Source organism: Gavialis gangeticus, unplaced genomic scaffold (genome assembly GCF_001723915.1).
Source record: "Gavialis gangeticus isolate Ggan-Ray unplaced genomic scaffold, GavGan_comp1, whole genome shotgun sequence".
NCBI lineage: Eukaryota > Metazoa > Chordata > Crocodylia > Gavialidae > Gavialis > Gavialis gangeticus.
In genome coordinates, this window is record NW_017729032.1 from 126,894,258 (window position 1) to 126,917,557 (window position 23,300).

At 39.0% G+C, this 23,300-nt stretch overlaps 2 protein-coding genes across 2 annotated transcripts in view; one reads left to right on the plus strand and one right to left on the minus strand.

Moving 5' to 3' along the window:
* The window catches only part of PCCA (propionyl-CoA carboxylase alpha subunit), a 569,837-nt gene extending 557,292 nt beyond the window's left edge, over nucleotides 1-12,545 (plus strand). The window contains exons 23-24 of the mRNA XM_019523836.1: nucleotides 6,092-6,169; nucleotides 9,953-12,545. Of these exons, the coding sequence (XP_019379381.1) occupies nucleotides 6,092-6,169; nucleotides 9,953-10,021 (147 nt within the window). The 3' untranslated portion in view covers nucleotides 10,022-12,545. The remainder of the gene's footprint in view (nucleotides 1-6,091; nucleotides 6,170-9,952) is intronic.
* GGACT (gamma-glutamylamine cyclotransferase) lies at nucleotides 10,149-16,120 on the minus strand. Its single transcript, XM_019524469.1, has 2 exons — nucleotides 14,470-16,120; nucleotides 10,149-14,108 (listed from the first exon to the last, which is right to left on the minus strand). Exons 1-2 carry the CDS (start codon nucleotides 14,612-14,614, stop codon nucleotides 13,618-13,620), a joined length of 636 nt encoding a protein of 211 aa, XP_019380014.1. The 5' UTR covers nucleotides 14,615-16,120; the 3' UTR covers nucleotides 10,149-13,617.
* Between the last annotated feature and the right edge of the window lie 7,180 nt (nucleotides 16,121-23,300).

Sequence of the window (23,300 nt, forward strand, 5' to 3'; positions counted from 1 at the left end):
AAAAAAAAAAAAAAAAAGGCTTTAGTTTTTTCAGCTCCACAATGATTTGATGCTCACTCTTGCATTGAAACCGTTGCTGTCAGAACAGGCAGGAAACAGTTTTCTTTTAATTGCTGAAATCATTCGGAAGTGCTTCATGCACTGCTTCTATACAGCAGATGCTGTGCATTAATTGGCCTGTGTAGGACTGACCCAGGGTTCCTTGCAGCGGGCCCAATTTTATGCAGAGGGTTTAAATAGCTTATTTATTATTTTGTATAACCTGGCGTACATTATGTGCACTTGCACGTGGGGTATTTCATGGTCTGCAGTTTCTAATGTCATGTGGGTTTCAAAACCTGTGTTTCTCTGGTAATGTACTAGCAGCAGGTAAGCTCTAAATACCATCCATCAGGAGCTAATTTTTTATCCAGATACTCCAATGACTGATGAACCTGTCTTTTGTATGAATGTTTAGCACAGTAGAAAGCCATATGCCACTGGCACTGGTTCCTATGCATTCTTTACAGTTGCTAGAGAGTAGATTAAAAAAAAATCTCCAGCATTTTTATCCCTTTAGTCTTTTTTTTTAAATTTATTTATTTAGCAGTTAGCAGTTTCTAAAATAGCTCTATTTTTTTAAACAACAACAGGGGATTTAGGTCTCTTAAAGGCAATCTTACCACTACTCTTGTTTCCTTTATCAGGAATATTACTGCTCGGCCTTAATAGGGAACCTTGTTTTGTTACTCCCCGTCTGTTCAAAACAGACCTTAGCCCATTAGAAGGTCCTCCCTTGTGTGGGAAGACCACAGCTGTTACTGTAAATCTCATCCAGTAACTGTATCACCCCCATTTTGTGGCTCTGAAGGATGAAATTGAGAAATGTGAAGGATGACTGCACAGTATTCCATCTCCAATTTTAGGCCTTTGCACATCATTTTCATGCTTTTATTCCAAATCAAACAACATTAGCAAGCAACACCACCCTCTGCTAAATGTCTAGTATATCAGACAGCTTCTACAGTCTTTAGCTTTTGTTTTTCTGTTTTCTTTCTCCTTTTTCTTTGTTTTTGTTTTGTTTTTTTTTAAATTCAACTCTTCTCCCAAACTTTTTGCTGTCCTTGAGGTTACTGACAGCCTGAAACTCAAAAGGTAGATGGATGCAGCGTATTCTGTTACGTTTCCACAGGGGAAGCAAGGGCTCAGCTTAGTTCACAAAACACAACTTAAAAAGGTTTCTGTTTCTTTAAATCTTTGTGAAAGAAGTGGATCTAACTTCTTATGAAGGATATTGGGGGCTTTAATCAGAAATAAGAAGTGGTTTAAATCATTAGCACAACAAAGCAAACTATAAGCTTGAAGATAAAAGTCTCTGGGGAAAGAGTCCTCTGAAAATAAATGGGACTTGATAGATTTCCATATCATTTATAACTTCCCTTAATTACACTTGGAAGACTTGCCAGTAAAACTGGAAAATTGGCAGCCTATATCCATTATAGTAATTTTGCCGACCATGGCAAGCAGCTGGCTTTACTGGATTTTATTTCCCATCACTCACAATTAATCATCAGCTGGAGATGTCTGAAACTCTTCAAAATGTAGCAATACTGTGTGACATTCAGGCCTCCTTAAAATGCTGAAATCTGCTGAGTAAATGGGCTGAGTTTTCCTTCAAGCTAACTCATTTTGGTGCGAGGCAGGCTGCTGCTTAATGAGTGCCACTTTGATAATCGGATGCGAATGTGAACCTTGACCCTATGTCAAAGGAGAGGACGCAGTAAGCTGGATGAAAGATACAGGATTCAGATCTACAAACTTTACACCAATTAGACAGAGTGGAGAAATACATCAGTGCTGATTGGGTTTATCAAAAAGACTTGTGGGGCTTGTGACCATTTTGTAAGCCTAACATAGAAGACATCCTGTCACAATCATTAAGTCTTTATCAAATGATTCACAAAAGTCTTAGAGTTCACTATACTCATAAAGATCTTGTAGTGGTAATGTCCTCAGATACTAGTTGTCTTATTGTATTTTAAAGTCTTCTCTGAGAATACAATTATCTTTATGCTCCTTCTCTGGTATAATGGAAATAGTTTGGTGTTGTTTCTTTTTCAAATTCCACTTCCATTTCTCATCCTCAGTTATCGGTTAGAAACGCATTGAAGACAGTTCCATATATTGTATGTAATATTTTCTTTTAAATTCAGATTAAGTTATGCAATCAGTGTTATTTACCATTCCTAAATTTCATGTCTAAATTGTTAGAAACAGTTGGATATTAGGTGCCCTTCACTTCAGTTCTTTCCGTTTTGGATGTTTGATAAAATTACAAAACTGAACTAAAAACATAAATTATTAAAATATCTGCTGTTGCAGTAAAAATGCATTTTACAAGTTTAAGTACTTTTTTTCATGTCCATGTTAACATTAACCCAAGTAGTATAAAAGTGGGTCTCTGTATAGCATAAAACTTTTTTTAAAAAGGATATTGTTTTGTTTCTTTTTACCAAAAAGCACAAGTTAGTTTCCTGGGCTCAGATCAATCAAAATTGGTTTTTTGTTTGTTTTTATGTATTTGTTTTGACTGATCTTGGTCATCACTGTAAATTTAAAATGTAACGATAATTGCAAATCAGAATTGAATTTCATAGTTTTAACATGCAGTGGAAGAAATCTAACCGTATGAAAAGAGTACAGTATTTTGGAAAGCCCATGTTTATCTTTAAATAAGGGAGCGAGGAAAAAGCTATACACATCACTAAGATTTTAATTTACAGCCTAATGATACAGACAGGCTAAAGGATACATGCAATTATGTAATGAAAGAAATTGGACAAAGCCCAAAAGAGAGAGGGAGAAAATAGAGAGGTACAAGTGCCTAATTTTAGGATTTGTTGCTTTGCAACACAATGAAAGGAGCTATAAAGGTTTAACGTAAGGACAATGATTAAACTTCTGTGCTTAAGTGACATTTTTGCCAAAGTAATTTTAAACAAATTGCTCATTATCAAAAGGGCTGTCACAGCATTTTAACACGGGGACCTACTGAAAATGCGGTCTTCCTTCTAAATTAACAAGAGTACAGGATGTTGACTCTTACTTTGTCTGTGTGTTTTTTCCCCTATAAAAGACCAACTCTTTATAGTCATCCTGTAAACACAAAACAGAAGCTGGGAGGTTCCAAATACAGGTTTTCACACTTATCCATCACACTAGTATTTAATACTGTTTGTAGTACAGTACACCCAAGATGCACAGACACAACTCTATTTAGCACTTTAGGAATAATTACATTTTCAAAGCTCTGTGCAACAACATCTAAAAGATTAGCTTGCATACTAGCTGATCAGTGGATCTATTTTAGAGACAGGAACTTCAGTTTGGGCTAAATTTTCTGACAATGTGTACATCTGAAATTAGACACCCAACTCCATAATTAGGGCTTGAGCCTGAGAACTGCCTGTAGCCTGTGCTAGGGTATAGTCTGCTGCCTCCCAAAACAGATGTAATGTATTTTGGCTTATTCCCAGTATTACATTAAAAAAAAAACTGCATTACATCCATATTGTGAGGAGCTGCGTACAGACCTGTAAACCTCATTGCAATGGCCCTGACCTCCTGAGGAGGTAGTATTGCCATGCCCTAAATTCCTAGATTTTCAGAGGTCTAAACTAGCCAGAGCTCCCAATAACTGGTAAGGTAGGTATCTAATCAGAAGAACCCAGAATTGAAACTCATGACCAAAGTGATTGGCCCCTGATAGTGCACTGACTCAGTAGGAGACCTGGGATTGAATTTCCCAGCTCTTATGAATTTCTGAAGCCCAGTCTTCTTTTACATGGCCCTGAACCTTTCTGAGGGGTCATTATGGGAACTGTTGTAGCTCTTTTGTAGATTTGAGTTTCAGCCATAGCTGAACTAGGTTTGGTTTTGATTTCTCTTGTTTATATTCCCATGAAAAACTTTTCAAATTCTTAGTTTAATTTAGGTTTGGATTTTTGTTTTTAAACCAAACCGTATACATTAATAGCTTCCAAACCCATGATTGCACTCGTAACCTCAGATATGGATGAAGAGTTCAGAGCAGATGGAAGAAAAGCATAACAGTGGGAGGGGAGGGGAAAATAAAGATGAGAAGCAGGAAGGAGAGAGACTTACTGGAAAAAGGGCTAAAGACAGAGCAGCAGGTGTGGAGGAAGAGAGACAAAAGACAGGTGGAGATAAAATAGAGGGGAAATAACTCATAACAAAGAGCAAGTGTGTGATGCTATACATAGCATCTCAGGCTGTTAATGATGTAAACTTGTTGCCTGAATCTCAAGATGGAATTGCAGTATTTATAGTGTTGGTTGTTTCTTCAAATTTCAACATAGTGTTTCTCTAGCAAACGTGATACAACTTGCTCCAAAACTTCCAGATTGCTGTTGACAGTCTGTGGGGGATATTGCAGACACTTCTTTTTTGTCCAGTACTGACTTTCTTCTCTCTGCCTTGCTCAGAAGCTTGACTGCTTCTGCATGGTAGAGTTTGATGCTTGGCAGCCATTGTTTAAAAATACACAATTAATTCCAGCTTAAAACAGCATTTGAGACACGCGCATACTGCTAGCGTGTATCTTCCTAAGAGAAGTCTTGTTAAAACAAGAGAATATATCCATATACAGGATCTCTTCACTGTGTCCTCATCCATCTCTGATGGATAGGATCCTCCCAAACTGTTTAAACCTTCATCCTAGATATATCCCAGGTAGTGATGCACTGAGAGAAGATGCCTGCATAACATTGCATACAGCTTCCTTCACAAGGAGGTTATTCCTAAATTTGACATCCTGGTGAATCACGTGCTTTACATAGTTTCATAGGTTTCGTAGACTTTAGGGGCTGGAAGGGACCTGTATGGAAAAAGCCCAACAAAAACAGCCTTCAAACTAAACAGCTTTAAACACATGAACAGTTCAAGAAAGGAAGACACAGCTCAAAGACACTGAGCAATCTAAGCTATAAGGCTGTCCATGAAGATCACCCAGAGATCTCAGGAAAAGTACATCCTTTATAGGCAGTAAACAAAGCTACCAGTGAGTTACTACTAGAGCTTAGGGTAGAGCTCCACTTCTATCCAGACCATAAATCCATGGGCTGACATCTCTGAATGATCATCACTTGCATCCAAGAGTCCTCTTGTAGTCCTTGGGCTTGTGCCAGGGATGAGTTTTTGGACCACACTGGTTTTTCCTCATAAATAGGTAACCTGCTGAAGGAGGGTAAAACCTCAAGTGGCTTGTTTCCGTTGTGCAGCATAGTCAAAGGCATCGAAAAGAGAATTTAACTCCTAGCCACAGCCAGCCCAGCAGCAGAGCAGCACAGTGGGTTGCTCATGACCTCAGGCTTGCATATGCCTGTTAGCAGAGTGCAAACAAGCAGAAAGAGGAAACTTGAGTGTTTCTCTTTAAGGGCCATCAGCTGTGGTGAAAATTACCATTTTGCCCCTGTGGTCCCTCCCCTGTGGCTAAAGCTTGGTGTTTCCCTGTAAGCATGCTCAGTTAAGTCCGTCTGAAGTCATCAGCCACCATATATGTACTGACATGTGCAAAGGTGTGACTTTTTGCTCAGCACTAGTCTGCTGGGTATTGTCAAAGCCTCTGGTCCATGCTTCACAGGACTAATGCCAAGAAACTTTTGGCTTCTGAATCAGGATTAGTGTCCCTGGGCTCTGAGCCAGGGAAGCACAGCAGAGGCTCCACCGCCAAATCCACACAAATTAAATTTTGGTCTGGCCTTTATTGATGTCATACTATGACGGCTGTAGACTGTGAGTGTAGAAAGTTCAAGTTGTGAATGCGGGATGTGTGGGGGGAGGATCACTTTGAGGGTGTTTTTATGTTTTACTTCTTCTCTGTTCTAATTTTGATTAGCCAGTGGCAACCCAGAGCACATCATCATATTGTGCTGTGGACTTGTGTGTGATGAGTTGAGTTTAGCTGTTCTGCAAAACATGTTTTAGTCTTTGATAAACTGTGCCTACGGAACAAATAGGTGTTTTGTGCAGAAAGAGTTTAGAGCATTTTAAAATCTTCTTTCCTTATTTTGTACTGCTTAAATTTTACCAGGTCTCAGAAGGTCAAGAGATTTGTGTGATCGAAGCTATGAAAATGCAGAACAGTCTGATTGCTGCTAAAACTGGCAAGGTATGTTTCTTTATGTCATTTTAACCTGTGTGCAACTTGTCAAATTGGAGTTTACTGACCGAGGAGGGGAGCTGTGACTGTTATAGTATTAGAAGTACAGTTGTTCTTCACTCTAGCTCTTTTGAGATGAAGTGCCTTTAATTTTTAATGTTTATTTAGATCTGCATAGAAACTGTTAGTTACGGGACTCAGATGACACAGCATGAACTGGTTTTACAGGCTGCAAGAAGTAATGTAAATTAGTTCTTCAAAACAATTTGTTTTTCTAAGCTAGAGCAGTTTGGGAAGTTGGATTGAAAGCGTGAAGGTGCTGCAGCCACTTCTCCAAATTCCATACTTTAAGGGAATCATAAGAGATCTGTTTGCAAGTTAATTCATTAAATGCAAATAATGAACAAGGCACAGAGAGTATTTCTGCAGCGTCGATGAACAAGGTTAACATTACAAGCAAATGTATCTGTGAGATTTGGTTGAGGCACGAGGCTGTTACACACAAAGGGCTAAATCTGCAGTACTTCCCCTGCCAAGCCCTGTGTCACAGCTTTTAGGTGCCTGCCTCTTGGACTGGAATCCCAACAGCCTGAGTTAGGTACAGTGAACTCCTCACTGAGAGCATGGGGCAATTATGTATCTCAGAGTGAGATATGTAACAGGCAGCCTGCTGAGCAGGGAGGGCCCATGAGAAAGGCTCATGGCAGGGCTGGATCTCACCGCTTTTGAGGACTTAAGCACCTAATTCTGGACTGCAGGGAAGCTCCTGTGTCACACCAGGATTCACAGCCCCAAACTAAGCTAGACAGAAGCATCTAATTTGTCCTTTTCCAGTGAAGAGCAGAAAGAGGCTCAGGCTCTTTGAGCAAAAAGAAATGCCCTTCTATTGCACAGGAGCTCGGTGGTTAAATTGTTGGCCCAGGGAACAGGAGAGCCGGACTGCTGTACAAAACAGAATTCCCCGTGCATTGGAACAAGGAGAGAAGGAGTAGGACTTTCTAGTCCGGTGATGAGGTCACTTGCCTGGGAAAGGGATGGACCTGGGTGTCCAGCACTCCTCCAAGGGCTGATTTATGCACTTCATGTAAAATGGTCTCTGGATGAAATAATGGAATAGTCAGTCCCTGGATAGGGATTGGACCCAAGCTTCCCCTTCTGCAGCAAGTCCTGATGCAGAATCAGAATCCACTAAAGAAATTACAGGTGGAGGAAGCAGCACATACTCTTTCACATCCTTTCTCATTTCCTGCTTTTACACTGTGGAGTCTTTGCTGTTAGCCTTCGAGAAGAGTTCTTGTGCTACAAGGCCTTGCCTGTCATTTTTCCTTATGCTTTTGCTTACTTGTCAGAATTTAGATGTGATTTTTGCCGATTTCCTTTATCCCCTTAATAGTTGCTTGTTGTTCACCCTAGTTTCCCATAGTCACAGCTTGCAGTTTAAACCCAAATTTTCCTGTTCTTAGTTTAAACTTTCCTTTCAGCTTTCTCCATGCACATCTGGTGACAGACATCATCTGTCCCTCTGCAGATGCCCTTTCCCTCTGCATCAGGGTAAAATTTGGCCTGGCCATGTCCCTCTCAAACCCTTAAATTAGGACTTAAATCATGCACTGGCATGAGTTGGGCCTGCTGTCTACCACAGAGTATTATTTTGCTTTTCCAAAGGTCTCCCTTTTTTAACAAGATACAATCCTTTAGAAAAACTAAAACAAGTTGGGAACGTATAGAGATTCATTTACCAAGTCTGTTTATTAAGGGCCTTTGATAAATATAAATCATTACGTTATGAGAAAAATGCCATGGTCACCCATTCCAAAATTCAAAGTTATGATTCCTACTGTGAATGCAACCCAATGCTAAGGCAGTGGTGAAGTACTTGATATTCTTGGCACTAGACTAGATGTAGGGTTTTTTCTTTTGAATCTACTTCATGTCCTTTGGTTTCATTTGTCTTCGCATGGAAGATTTTCCATTTCCCTTTTTTCTGTCAGGATTTTCAACACCCAAACCCCACTTTTATATTCTTAGCTGCTAAAACAATTCACTAGGGCTTATCTGTTTTTTAATTTGTGCCTGTTACAGGAGATTGTAAAATGAGTAAAGGAAGGAGGATTTCACTGGACTTATATTGGCTCCAGACTGAACATTTATGGGGTAACGTGTCAGAACTAGAATTTAGCCACAATGACCTCCAGAAACTTTCAAGTAGCACAGGGCAGCAGGAGAGGGGGGCAGGGGAGGAGATTCAGTGATCTTCAGTTTCTGCTGAAACTTAGGTTTGTGTAAAAGAAGAGAAGGTTTTTGGAAGATTGCTGAGTTCAGACTATAAGTAAAGTGTGTTTTCTATGCCAAAATTTTGGGGACTTCTGTTTAATAAAAGATTAAACAGAAGCCTGGCAGGAGGGGGAAAATATTTGGAAATAAACATCTGTTTTGAAAGCCCAACAATGTGCTTGAGTACAGAGGACTTTCATGTGTTGTTTTTTGTTTTGTTTTTGACAATGTCTCCAGTGCAATCCAGGGGTGTACTGCAGTTTGGGTAAACATAGCAAAGCTAACTTGGCTCCTCCTCAATTTAGCTGAGGAAGCATGGTGTCTTCTGCAGGCTGCAAAACTGACCCAGGTCCTTAGGTAATTACTTTAGGCAGCTGAGGTTCAGGTTGCTGTGGTTGTTCTGCCGTCAGTACCCATGCTATCTGGTTTAGAGACTGCTTACGTAAATCTACATGAAATGCGCACACAATTTTGGGATTGCAGTGGATGCACACGCAAAGAAATGGAGCGCCAAACATAATTATTTGGAATACCCCCTATAGCAATGAAGCTAGTCTAGTCTCATATATATTAGGTATGTGGAGCTGGTAGAAGGCGAAAAAAATAATTCAGAAAACCATGATTGAATGTGGGATTCCTCTAGAGTTGCAGTTATTTAACAATTAAGGTTCTTTGGGGGTTTTTTTTTATTCTGTTTTATTTTTACTTACGACTCTTCAGGAAGGGATAACACACAGTCTGTGATGTGCTGAATTCTTGGCATCTCTCCACAGCAGGGTCAAAGCTGTGGCACTACTAGCTTTTGCAGAAACCACCACCTTATGTCTGTATTTTCTGGTTTTCTAATGTTTGTTCATTTCCTTGATTTCAACTCAGAACATTTCAGAAGCAGTACCTAAAAGGCGTTAACTTCATTTCCTAGTTTCTCCATCATTTTAATTTGAGCCTTTAAATTCCCATACTTACATATTGAGAGAAAGGAACAAAGGCCATAGGACTCTGTTATGATACCACCTTAACGAAGTGTTCTCTGTCTTGAACGAAGAGTTTGTGCACGCATATCCTAATGCAGCAGCGACTTGGCAGGAAAAACCATGCACAGGGGAGAGAAAGTGCAGTGTTCATTTTAATAGTGTTGTATTTCAATGAAAAATACAAACTGAGCATGTTGAAAAGTCAAGCTGCTTCAGTGTTACAGGCTGGGAGTTTGGTAAGACCTGAGCAAACAGTTAAAGAACCAAAACCCAAACATCTTGTGCTGTAACTCCTGTAAGTGCACTCTGACACTGAGGCCCAAATCCTCCCAGGTCTTGAACATTTATCAACAGGAGTGGGGTGCCTACATACCTTTAGAGGATGAGCTCTCCCAAGCTATTCTGTATTACAAATTCAGTTATCTCACCATTAACTCTGCATGTCCTGTACAGTCTGGCATATCCATTAACATATGTTGTGTGAACTAAGGCTGAATCACGTTTTCTGGGAAGATTTAAAATCATTTCCGTCTCTTAACTGCAGGTGAAAATTGTGCACTGTAAGGCTGGTGAGACCGTTGGGGAAGGAGATCTGCTGGTGGAACTGGAATGAAACACATTTATTTCACATCTTCATCCAGGTCAATGAACTCTTTATGTCTATCTATCAGAAATATAAAACGAAGGCAATATTATGTGGAAATCTGAAAGACAGATGTTTCCAGGCAGCAGATTTCATAGTTGTATTTATTGCATAAATGTAAGATGACCCATGCAGCTACCAAAACTGACAACAGATCTCAGATTTTTACTTCTATACATAGGTACTTGTACATAAGATTTGTAACGGTCTCTGATTTTCAATATCCAATAAATTTCAATTAAAAAAAATCAGTATTTCTTCTTTAAAATGCTAAAGCCTCTTTGAGTGTTTAAGTAAATAACTTCAGCCATGTTAGTTCATATGGGCATGAACCCACTTTCATGAAGTAATGAGTAAAAGTAAAAAAATCCCCAAAGAACAAACTGAGCAATTTTGCTGTTACTGAGTGTTATAGACATTAAACAGTTATTGCAAAGGACTTTATTTCTATTCAGATTTATTATATTCATTAGCACTTTGAAGTTACTGCACAGAATATACTTAGAACACCTACAACGTTTTCTTTTGCTGGTGGCAGACTTTTTCCACAATCTGATGCGCAGACCTCCAGGAATTGTATTCCTTTCCAAAGTCCTTCTCTCATTTTCCTTTCCACTCTTCACTTGATGCAGGCTCTTCTGGAAATAGTTGGCCCAGCTCTTGAACCATCCCAAGATGACGCTTGAGGCAGGTTCTTCCTCCCTGTAAGTGTATAGGCTTCCAAGCACTCATGGGAGAGGAAGATTTAACTCCAGCCTACTACATTTAGTAGACTATCAATTGCTACTATGCAGTACCTCCACAAAAAGAACTGGGACAATTAGTGATTTAGCACCATCTACAGTTGCCTTATAGTGGTAGGAAACTAAAAATACAATAAGAGAAGTCAGATACGACCTGGAAAGGAGTGCACATGGAGGGAATATAGAGCGATAGTCCTTCCTGCTATAAGATATTCTATTGATACCCATCTCATTGACCAAACAAGAACATCTGCAATGAAGAACAAAATGCAAGACCTTTCCTAATTGGTGAGCATGGATTTCTGTATTTTTCTAGTTTCCTCCCACTACCTCAGAGCACCAGACCAGCTGGTGGTGAAGCTGGATTCAGTGTATTTTGTGCAAACCATCTTCAGTTTAAAAAAAGAAGCAGCTTAAGAGAGAAGTTTATTTACTCCTGGTTTGTGAATTTTGCAACTACCCAAAAGTAAGCTGACCGGAGAGGGCTAGGTGGGGGTGGGGAACATATGAATCTGTGGTAGTTCACCATTACTAGAAGGATCTCATCTACTTATGGGGGTACGCTCAGCATCTTATATATTAGGGATAAAAGGTAACACTTCCAAAAGCATCCATATGACTTAGGCAAATCTCAGTGACTTTTATTTTCAAATTCAAATTTTACCCAAAGACTCCTTTTGCTTGAGATGTTTGATTTAAGATGTCTATACACTCAAGTGTGAAAGTGTGAGCCTTTGCTAGAAGGCAATTTCTACTTAATTTGGTAGAGGGTAATATAATGCTTCTTGAGCTGCTTCTATTGCTGATAATTAACTAATGCCTGCAGAATAACATTACCTTGCAGCTGTGTGCTTAATAGATAATTATTATCCCTGTTTCACAAATGGGGAAACTGAGGCTGAAAGTCTGTGTCCATTAAGGACACTCAGACTAGTGTACTGACTGCCTTTACAATGGTGCAAATGTCCTTAATGTATGCAGAGGGAGAGAAATTAAAAGCACCATTCCACCAGCTTTACCCATCTCCCTGCCCGCAGAGAAGAGTAGCACAATGAAAGGCTTGCTGATTTGCCCAAAGCGCAGAAAGGAATTAGTCAGGTTAGGACTCAAGCATGCTTAACTTCCTGTTCTGTATCTCACCACTTTACCCTGTCAGGAATCAATATATTTTAATTCAATATTCAATAGTGTTTCCATTCCACTGTCCTAGTTTTGGAGCAGGCTGTGGCAATCTCTCAGTCTGCTTAATGTGTAAGTGGACCTAGGTCAGAGTCTACAGATTGCCCTTCATTAAAAAAAAAAACAACACATATTTTAGCCTGATACTACTGAAGAAAATCTACATGCGACTCAGTGTACTCTTGTGTTAGGCAGTCTGAAAAAAGACTGATTATATTTTACCAGGGAATTTCAAGTGCCCTGTATCATTTCCTCTTGAATGATCCTGCAATAGTAACTTTACTAATTAAAAGTTTAAGAATTTAATAAGAACGTATTATGTCCTACATCAGTTTGCAAATCTCCCATTGTCATCAGTTGGATATGTGCTGTGGAACAAGGGGAGGACGTAGTCCTGACATGGTATTGCCCACTGCAAGAAGCCTCATTAAAAATGTAATTACATTCTTTCCACATGAAAAATATTATACATTTAACTTCCCTAATGTCACAAGTTTGGATATTAAATGTAACATTTGGTTTATTAATGTTATACCCAAAGAACATACAGGACAGAGCAGGTAGCATTAAGTCCAAATTGTGCAAAAAGGGGGAAGGGGAAAAAAGGATTAAATCTCTGCCTTAAACTAATGTTGCCCCAGATTTAAACACCTAACTCACCACATCCTTGGGGGGGTTTAAATTATATGACTGAAAAAATGTTTTCCCCTTAAATAAGACAGCTTAGTTTGCGCACACATGCAATTTTTGCAAGAAAGGTTTCTTCAAGACTTTTAGCTAACGTCTCACTGATACATAAGCGCTGTTACGAACTCTTATATGTGTTATAGTGTGTTGGGCAGTTAAAACCAGTGTTTTAAGAGTCCCTAAACACAGATTTACCCAGTGGACCGTAATGGCACCAAAAGTGCTAGTCTGGTCTACTGGGACCAAATAAAAACATGAGTTTAAATTTAACTCTTTGATATTCCTGAGATTTCATTCAATGATGTCTTAGACTTAAACGATCTCACAACAATACTTATTATCAAGTTAACCAGTTATGTTTAACAGAGAAAATCCAGAATAGTTTATTTTACAATGCAGAGCAACAGGCATTCTTTTCTAGTCTCAGAATGCTCTTAATTCTCTTTACCATGATTCCTGTATCAGTCTAAATTCTTTCATGCAGCACTTAACATAGATTCAGTACACATTTGCTGTTCTGTGCAGTAAAATAAATACCAATACAAAAGCCAATATTTAAAGCTGAGTCATTTTCGCAGGGCACTTCTTTTAGCTGTATTTCATCATCTTGTTTTCCCAGGCTTGCAAAACTGTCATGAAAATGCACCAAATCTGGTAAAAAATAAGTTCATTTATCTGCCCTTTTATTTTGATGATTATACTGTGCAGAAACCAAAGGTATATCCTTCACCACTTGAAAACCTCCAATTATTTTCCTTGGGTGAGAGGGCAAATAGAATTTAGTAAGGCTAGGTGTCAGTTTCTGGCCTTATCCTAACCTTAGAATCAATAAAGTTTGTGGTTGAAAGTTTACAGATGTCTTATGTTTCAATCCATGGTATTATAGCTTTACTTTAGAGGCTTCTGATCAACATAGGCTTAATGCATCTTCTTCAGGTACGTCGTTATCTTCCATTTTTAATCTCTGCTTTCACGGAGCACATAACAAAGGCCATGTTTCCCAAGGGAATCATAATTGTCATAGTATGGGAGATTTACCCACTCTGGCTGGAAGGTAGTTGTGCTATACACAAAGCATTCCATAATGCTGTTAACAGCTGGTCTCTCTTCAGGTGCACTGCTTTTACCTTTCCACTCTACTACTGCAATTCTCACTGGAGTACGCTGATACATGTCTGGGCAGCCTTCAAATTCATCAAGGAATTGCAGCATCTGGTCATCAACAGTATAAATCTCTCCAGCAACATGGTGGCCTGTTCCTGGCATGTTCAGCAAATAAGGAATGTTATATTTTCCTGCAATCACCAAAGGGTATTTCTCCACAGTATGGCCCCTGCCTTGGAATTTTGCTGTCCCATGGGTACTGTTGATCATGTGCTGGTAGTTAGGCTGGCCTTTTTTAAGGGTACCATACACGAAGACATGGGCCATTCTACTTACAGAAGGAACTGAGAAGGACAAAAATAAGTATTACTAAGAAAACTGCTTTGTAAAACATTTTTAGTTGAAAACTTAGCATATTCTAGAAGTACGTGCACACAGGTAACTTGGGTAATGGACTACAGTAATGATGTTTCTGAACCTTAGTGAAACTAGATTGCTTCTTGATTCCCCCAGTTACAGGAGTCTTGCTTCAGTTGTTGCGGGACAATACTTGGTGATTCATAGGTTCATAGATTCAAACCAAGATGATTATTTTTGTCACTGTTATACAGTTTTTATGTCCTTTACCAAAACCAGTGAGAATTCTTTACTTAACTAGCTAACTTACATGTACTGTGTACTGGCAGTAACATTTCTAAATTATACCTGTATGGCTAGAAAACAGAGGATTGAAGACAGGAATCTTTAAGATTGCATTTGATACATTCAGTCTAGTGATCTCAGAGGACTGGAGTCCTAGCTGCTTGGGTGTTTTCTTCCCTAATAAAAGAAAATGTGTCATTAAGTTCATCCCTCCCCATAGCAGAGACCCCTTTTGCTAGAGTAATATTCCATACTGAAGCAACTGTATCTCTGCTCTTACAGATTACAGTAGCTCCATTTCAGTATGGGAGCTTGCGTGTCTACTTGTCTCGTGGAATAATGTAGCATTAGTCATTTGATAACAAAATTAAAGTGGTTGAACACAAGATCGTGCTATGTTGCATGACAACATTTAGCAGAGAGGGAGAGAGATAGGAAGGCTTATTTTTCCATAGAGTGCTACAAGCTGGGTCACAACATGAAATTGGAAATGAAGCAAGAGCAAAGCTGTGGCAATGTTTGTAGGAGCAGTGATCTAAATATATACAGCCTGGGCATTCACCAAGACAAGGGATGAACTCTGGCATTAGCAGAAGAGAGGATGAATAATGCCCCTGACACAAGAGGACTGTACAAATGTGTGCTACCAGCTTTTGAAGGGAAAGGCAATGTCTCAAAGAGAGGCAGAGTAAGACTGCAGTGGGAAAAGCCCAGTGTAGCGTGGGGTTGTTTCGTGCAATGTACTGACGAATTTTCTGTAACAGCTTCATGAGTCAGCATCTGTGAATTCAAACACTGCAAATAATCTAAATAATACCAGATTTGCATGGGATGCTTGGAAAAATTAGATCTGAAATGAAATCAGTGGTATTTTAAAAGCTATAGTTAAAAGTGCAGGGACTCAGGCATTTAGACAGCAAGGTTCTCCCTCGTGTTTGTAACAATCAGATGACAAACAATATACCGAGTGGAAAACACCAGAGGTGGTGGTTCTTAGAAGTACATTGACAACAGGGCCATTCTTTCCTGCCTGAACAGTAAATTATGATTTGCACACATATCAGTTGAAAGAAAATCTGTACATTTCAGCGTTCACAATGGGTGGCAAGAGGCAGGTACAGGACACACAGTTCAAGCCCTCCTCAGATGCCAAATCTGACCTCCTGCTGTGATTTGCATTTCATAGGTATTGCAAATTTTGACAGTCCAGGCCATAAAAATATTTTGTTCAGTCTTGGCTTAATTTTGCACATACCCTTCAAAGGAAAAAGGGGTTGCTATAGTGAAAGATATGAAAAACCCTAGATTCACTGTTCCTTGGCTATCTTTCAGAGTATCTCCTCCTTCCTCCCTCATTGTTGTTGTGTAACAAAAGCAGTTTCAGACTGTTTGATGCTTTTCCAAATTTTTCCATCAGTCACTAAGCTGCTCAGAGGCTGTCTCAGTTTCACCCAACACAGCAGTTTGGCAGCTAATTGCCAGACAGAACATCAGAGGAGAGCCTGGGACTCTTTTTGAAAGAGCCTTGATAAACAATATTCAAATAGTATGAAACCCTTTAAAAAACAAATGCAGAATCAAGGATTAACATGTTTTCCACTATTTGTTCTTGTTTTCGTGAGCTACCAAATATGGCAGATGGGTTAGAGTTAGATTAATCACAGGGTCACATTACTGGTCAACAGGAGTGTCATTTAAAATGTCCAGTGTCCCTTCTGACTACTGCCATGGTAATTTTTCTCAGTGAAGGAAACAACTCATTTCCATACAAGAATATTCTTTACCAACCACAAAAAAAGCAACCTACTTTAAACAGCTTTCACGTGGACAAAAAAGACCACCAGGATTCGCTCAGTGTTTTATCAGATATAGTTCAGTGTAATTTCCCCTTCCTGACATAAAATGAGGTTTTGGATAAAGCTCATTCCCTTACAATAAAAAGAACATTAATATTCGGTTGCTCTGACTCCCTTTTATAAGAAAAATCATTACCTTTCAGATTGTGTTTTGAATAACAAACACAGATCCTTCAGGAAGAAACTTGTCCCAGTGGGGATTGAGAAAGGATCAGAGTTAAGCACTGAAACATGCAATTAATTCCCATTAGGGGATTAGGGCACTCGTGTTCACTTTGAATCAGAAAAATGAATTGTGAATTAAATTGTTCACAACCAAGAGGTTACTTGTCAGAGTTAATAAGTTAAAAAATAAAAGGGAAAACTAAAATGCACAGAAAAACTCAAAAGCAAGTACTCCCATCAGAAAAAGATATGCTTCACTTCCATTAAACAAAAGACTTTCCCTACTGTACATCAGAAGATACTCTTTGAAAAAGTTTGGAAGGGGAAGCATTAAGTATTATTGAAATGAGACATATTTGCACCCAATCTTTGTCTACCAAAGCAAGTTTGGCATTTAATATCATATCATTGGAATCTATTTAGGACCAATCTATATACAGTGCTTCCAGTGAAGATTCAGCGTTGTTTAACACTTCCATAACAGCTTTCTGGTTGAAGTTTTAGTTTTTGACACGTTTGTTTAAAGGAGAGCATTCACTGAACAACATCAGTAAAAATAATCAGCTAGGAATATGACAGGTTAGTAACTGTTCCTGCATGTAACAGTATCTAAACGTAGCATTCAGAGTAACACCTCAATCTCCCCTGCCTCCAAAATTGTGACTTAAAAATAAAATGAGAGACTGCCTACCCTGCGTATTTCCAGCTGCAGTTTAGCAGGTCAATTCACTTTAGTATAATCATTAATCCAAGACAAACTGATTTGGACTTTTGTTAAAAAATTAACCACAGCCCAAATAGAGCATTGGGAGAAATAAAAGTGCGTAATGGAGATCTTTGCTGAATGTCATTTCCTATAAGAATAAATTAGACAATTCTGTGTATAACAAACAGCAAATCTATTCCCCCATCTTGTTTGCTACACATTATATTACAGAAGCAGAACCACAAATGATAAGCATCATTTCTTGTATCTATATTTTGTCTGCTTTAAATACATTTCAGCCACCTTGTGGCAAGACAGTAAAGAGCAAGGATTTAAATTTTAGGATTTTCATACAAAGGATTTTAAACAAACTACTAAAAATAGCTCTAGAATGCAGCCAGAGATTGAATATTCAACAGTGAAAAACAAAAAGTTGCCCCTTCTCAGGTAATCCACTTTGACATTTCATACCTTTACTAAGCTACCTTGGAGAAAAATCAGACCTTATAACGTACGCTAGCTTCCCAGACAAAACAAGCCCATTCAAAAGGTTCTTTCATGAAATATTCATAGTACAGTCATTAAAATTTAATGACATGGGAAAATGTGAGTGAAATCTGTATGTCATCTCTTCAAACTATTTCTTTTAACTATGAGTGACAGCCTGTCAAACTGTTGATGCAACCTATCACTTGTCATTTTGGTAAGCTAGGTTTAAAGACTGGAAGGTAAAATAACTGGGTTTTAGGATCATGAAATCAGAACCTGTTATTGGGTTAGACTAAAAGCCAGCTGTAAACAATACTAGGAGGAAAAAAACAGAGTTGGTGCTGAACATTAGTAGTAACAAGGTTTAAATACTGTATTCACTTATAAGCTGGTCTAATGACAGAGTCTTTGCTTAGTGCTTTATTTTTTTCCCTACTACATAACTATTCAAATACTATGTGAAAGTGAAGGCCAGGAGACCTATTGCTAAAGGCTGGCATAGTCAACCTGTAATTGCAGATTAGACTAAACTGTCACAATTAGGCTCTTTGTTCCAAGGTTTTCTCTAAAACAAGACCACTGCCTCATTTCCCCCCAACAACAGTAGATCCTATAATAAACATCCTCTCTGCAATGATTCAGACAATTATTGGATCCTACTAGCGGGGTGGGGGTGGGGGGGGATGGGGGAGCATGCTATTGTGGTGGCTCCAGGGATGTTAGTGATCATGGTAAGACTGGCTTGGATTTTATTATGTTGAAATATTTTCTTGCAACTCTGAAAAGTATCCATTTCTCTCCCTTTATACAGTAACATTATTTTCCCTTGAGAAAAATTCTTAGTGTTGGCTCAGTGACCAGATATAGTTACACATTAATTCTTCAGAAGTTTCTTAAAACTGTAGGAAACAGGTGAAAAAACAAAATGCCTTGAACTTTAAACTTGAGCTCAGTCTGTTTGAATGAAGTGAGTTTTAAGGTCACTCTTCACTCAATGCTAACTTTCAAGAAGGACCAACATGCCAGAAAGGACTCATGGGACTGCATCCTGTTGGTTCTTTGATGCTTTCATTTTGTTACTTGCTATTTTCTTTATAGCACAGACAAGGGCTTCCTGCTTGGGCCGACCCCTTTCCAACCTCACTGAATACCTCGGAAAACTTTATGGCAAAACACCTTTCTTACATTAACCACAGAGGCACCAGTGAAATGATGGCTGCTTTGAAATCAAGAGGTTACGGTCTCCTCTCAGCAGTTGTTCACTCAGAAACTATGAAGTGCTGGTTTGTGAAAACAAACAACAGTATTATAGTAACCACTGCCATGTTGGACACTACTGGGTAGTACCTGTAATAAACGCTGCACTAACCTACTTCGTAGCCTGCTTTCCCCTCAAGCTTTAGTTTATATCACAAAAGGGACAAACTACACCATTTTTATCTTAAAGAGGTTTACAACTGTCCATGACAACTTAAAACAACCCCTGACAGATGGGAATCAAAATGCTGTAAAAAGATTTCTAATATTAATTCACTTAGCATTGTTGCAATAATCTCAGACTTTTTACCAGGTACAGCCTGAGTATGTTGGGAAACTGAGTTATAACACTTTTCCTCCCAAATCCCCAAAAGGTTATTTATTTATTTTTAAATTAACAACATATGATGAGCAAATACGCAGACAGCTCAATTAGTCTCAGGTAAGATTACCATCCAAAAGAAATGTGAACCAGATACATAAATAGGCAAAAATAACTAGCCCAGGCTCAAATCTCAACAACAGAGCATCAGGTTTGTGTTTTATATGCAGATACATCCTGTTCAAAAGGCATAAGAGTACTGTTACCTTCAGCAGAAAAACAATCCCTGCTACAGTGAGTTTAAATGCCAAATCAGCATTAAATAAAAGTGTCGTAGAAAGCTTTGGACAGAGCACCCAATCCAGTACAGACACAGGCGCTACTGTGAACTAGAAGCACTCTGCAGATTTGCATGCAACAGAGTGCACCGCACACCCCACAGTGCTTCAAAGCGCCCACATCCTGCACAGTCCAAATACAGGCCGTTTTAAACCTGGAGCAGAGTTTTTCCAGCCAGGTCAGCACACTCATTTACATACCAATACCCAGAATGTTTTCAGTTTACACTGATTTCATACTAACAGTAGCATCTGACCTGTCTGAACAAAGCAAGCAGTATATTTGCATGGGAACATATATTTCTACATCACAAAAAAGGAGGGAAGAGGAAAACAAAGGAGAAAAATAGGGGAGTGTGGCCTACTGTAAGATCCACTATCCCTATGCAACATCAGAAGAGGATGTGACAACCTCCTTGCAGCACTTTGTTAAAAATAAAAAAATAAAGGAGTGAGGACTAGGTCACAGCTCAGCAACTCTCCTTGGAAGAAGCTCCATTCCTCTGTCTCCAAGAAGCTGAAATAACCCTCACAGAATGCGACTTAGTCTGGAAGGAGGAGTTTTAACAGCATTCCTGTAAGATTCAACAATAGCTGTCTGCACCCACCAGCAGACACTTGCTTTGGAGGCCTTTTATGCTTTTGTTCTTGCCAGCATAAAAGATGAACAAAGCATTTGGCTGCCTGAGAGACTTTGGTCTGTCCAGGTAAAATTTAACAACTCTGCAAGTGACCAGGTAGTGTTACCTTAACTCCTTGGTATGGGGCTGATGGGGACAGATGGTAATGTGATGCCCTGATTTCATAGCTAGAAATGACTTTAAGAAAGGAATTCCAGCCATGTTCTTTCCTGGCAGAATCACTGTATGAGTTGTGGGAACCGTTTCTTGACTGACAAGTTATTTAACTCACTGATACATCTTGTACATATGATTGCCGTAAGAGAGGGTATTTTAAATGACAGGAGGAAAAAAGATGCAGTAGGCAGAGATTCAAAAAAAGCCACTTCATTAGTTGTATTAGAAATAAATTCAGCTTCCAGCTGGTGATGGTACTTTAAGAGGCTAACGTAGGATAATCACTGCTTTTATCCATCTAGCAATACAGGCAGCACGATGCCAAACTCTCTTTTCTAAAAGAAAAAGTATTGGCAATCTTGACAACCTGATTTTGCACCAAGATTATGTTAACTTTTCCAGAAACTGAAGCTACTCCAGATACAGTACTAGGCTAAATGTGATGTCCTGTCTGCCCAGAATTAGCTGCTCAGAGTAGCCAAATTGATCAAGGTTTATTTCTTAAGTTCTGAGCCACCAAATAAAACTTTCCCAGATCCTGGCAGCATACTGATACCTCGTGATACTGATGGAACAACCACTGTAGAAGATGAAGTAATCTCTCTTTCAGAAAGGAGAATCAAGATTTACAGAACTAGGAGAAGTGAAATGGAGGAAGAGCACATGATAAAATGAGTACAGCTATGAACAAAGCATTTCAAATTTATCTATTTTTCATGAGATTCCCTTTCCCCTGCCCAATGTTAAGACTACAGGAGACCCATTGTTTTGTTGCATGCTGATGCATATCAGCCTATTTGGGAAGTCTCCAAGAAAAATTGACTGTAGCACCAAAAACCGATTGCCCAGTTTCCGCAATCTTGGAGAGGTCCTGGGACTCAGCAAGGCAACTTGGGGAGTGCAGCTTGTCCAATACATGGACACTAGCTCCATAAGCTACATCCTTTTTGCTCAAAAATGGGATACTAATGTTTTCAGTTCTCAACTGAAAGCTCAGGTCTACCATGTTGAACACGTAAGTGACTACAGTGCATTTGTCATTTTGCAACTGGAAGAAGAAAGCTGCGGAGAAAGGAATTAAGCAATCCAAAGGGGGGGGGGGAGGAAGAGAGGCATGTTTTATGAGGGATATGCTTTTGTCCATTTGAAGACATTATTTAGATTTGCCTCAGAACTGTGTCTCAGTAGGTAGTGGTGTTGAAAGGCATGGCCCCATGACATGTGGAGGGCCAGCAAACTGAGAAACATAAGCATAATTCAAATATATACATTATTTAATTTAAATGAAGTTAAAAATAAGACTGAAGCAGTACATTTGCTGCTTAAGTTTTGAAGAAAGTTAAACTACTATACTACTGAAAGCCATTAACTAACCAAATCATATGGAACAAGTAAAATGCTGAAATTCTGCCAGCAACAGTGTCTTCTGCAGGTACAAAGAAAATGTTTTCTTCATTTCATCTTTATAAATTAACTCAGTTCAGTTGGGGCAGGCAGGAAAGGCAATGGGGAGAGAGAGAAGCTCTCATTTTCCTTCTCCCATTCTCCTTCATGCAAGGCCTTTAGGAAAAACCAGACCTTCTTCTGCAGGACCTGAGCCTAGAAATTCATACTGATATGGGACTGTTTTATCCCCATTTCCCCCACTCCCAGTTCAGGTAGCCCCCTTATACCTCCACTTTCCAAGTTTCCCTGTTCCTTCATGATTAAACAGCAAGATGTTTGTACACCACTTCCTTACGTGCCCTTGCGACAAGGTATTTAGCAGAACTTGCAGATTTGTTGGGATCTGACAAGGCTATGCCATGAGCACTTCTGCTATGGCCTCAAACTTGTGACCTCTGGGCTGTCAATCCTATGTCTTAGCACCCAGCCCACCACTCCAGCCCTCCCTACACCACTAAAGAACAGACATGGGTAGGAGGGGAGGGAGTGAAGGGCAAGGCTTAAGGGCTAAGAATGTAGCCTAGATCTCAGGAAAAGGGGTTAGTTTTGGCCTTGTTGAAAATTGTTGTAATTGTAGTATACTTGTACATGAGACATGGAGATGAAGTGGAGATTTGGGAGATTCTTTGAATGTGCAATTGCCTGTGAACACATGGGACTAGACTTGACCCACGAGGCTCCTTCTTACTGTATACGTCACTACATCAGACCTCTTAAAAATTACAGGACTGCTTACCTCTTCCAATGGTTGCCATCTTTGCCAGCAACTCAGCCACATTTATACACTAGGAGGACCAATTTGGGTTGATCAAAGTCCACACATTAACTTTTCCCTCTGTTCCAAGACATAATCAGTGGATACTGATTAGGATACAAAAAGGTTGCCACTTTGACTTAAATTATGTAAGCGCTCCATGACATCCATGTCAAATACATTTCACAAAGGAAAACAGAACTGTCAAGAAACTGGAAGCGAAATAGAAGAACATTTTACAACCCCATTATTAATTAGAAAAAAAATAAATGTAAACAGTACATATTGTTTGGAATGACCTTTTTAGTAGATGATAGAATTTAAAATATATACATTAATTTCATTAAAAAAAAATTAAAAATACACATTTTTAAAAATGGGCCATCTAACCCAAAAAGTCAGTGAAGAATTGAATTTTCACCTCTAAAATTGTATCTTGAACTTGGGTGTACTTAAGCAAAGAAATTTCTCAGAACCTTCCCAACCTCTAAAATGAACATTAAAATGTAAACTTTAATACCATTTGCTTCACATTTGACAGCAATCATCTAGGGATACTTATGAGACTTAATTAATCATACACAGCACCTTTAGGCAAACATTCACTTACTGGTGCTAATTAACTGGGGAAAAAAACAGAAACAAAATAGTACAGAGTAACTAGTGAGCTACTGAACTAAATTCAGCTGCAAACAGAGAAAGAGGAAACTAAGATTCAAAGCAGAGCAATGAGAGAAACAGTAAAAAAAAAAAAAAAAAAAAAA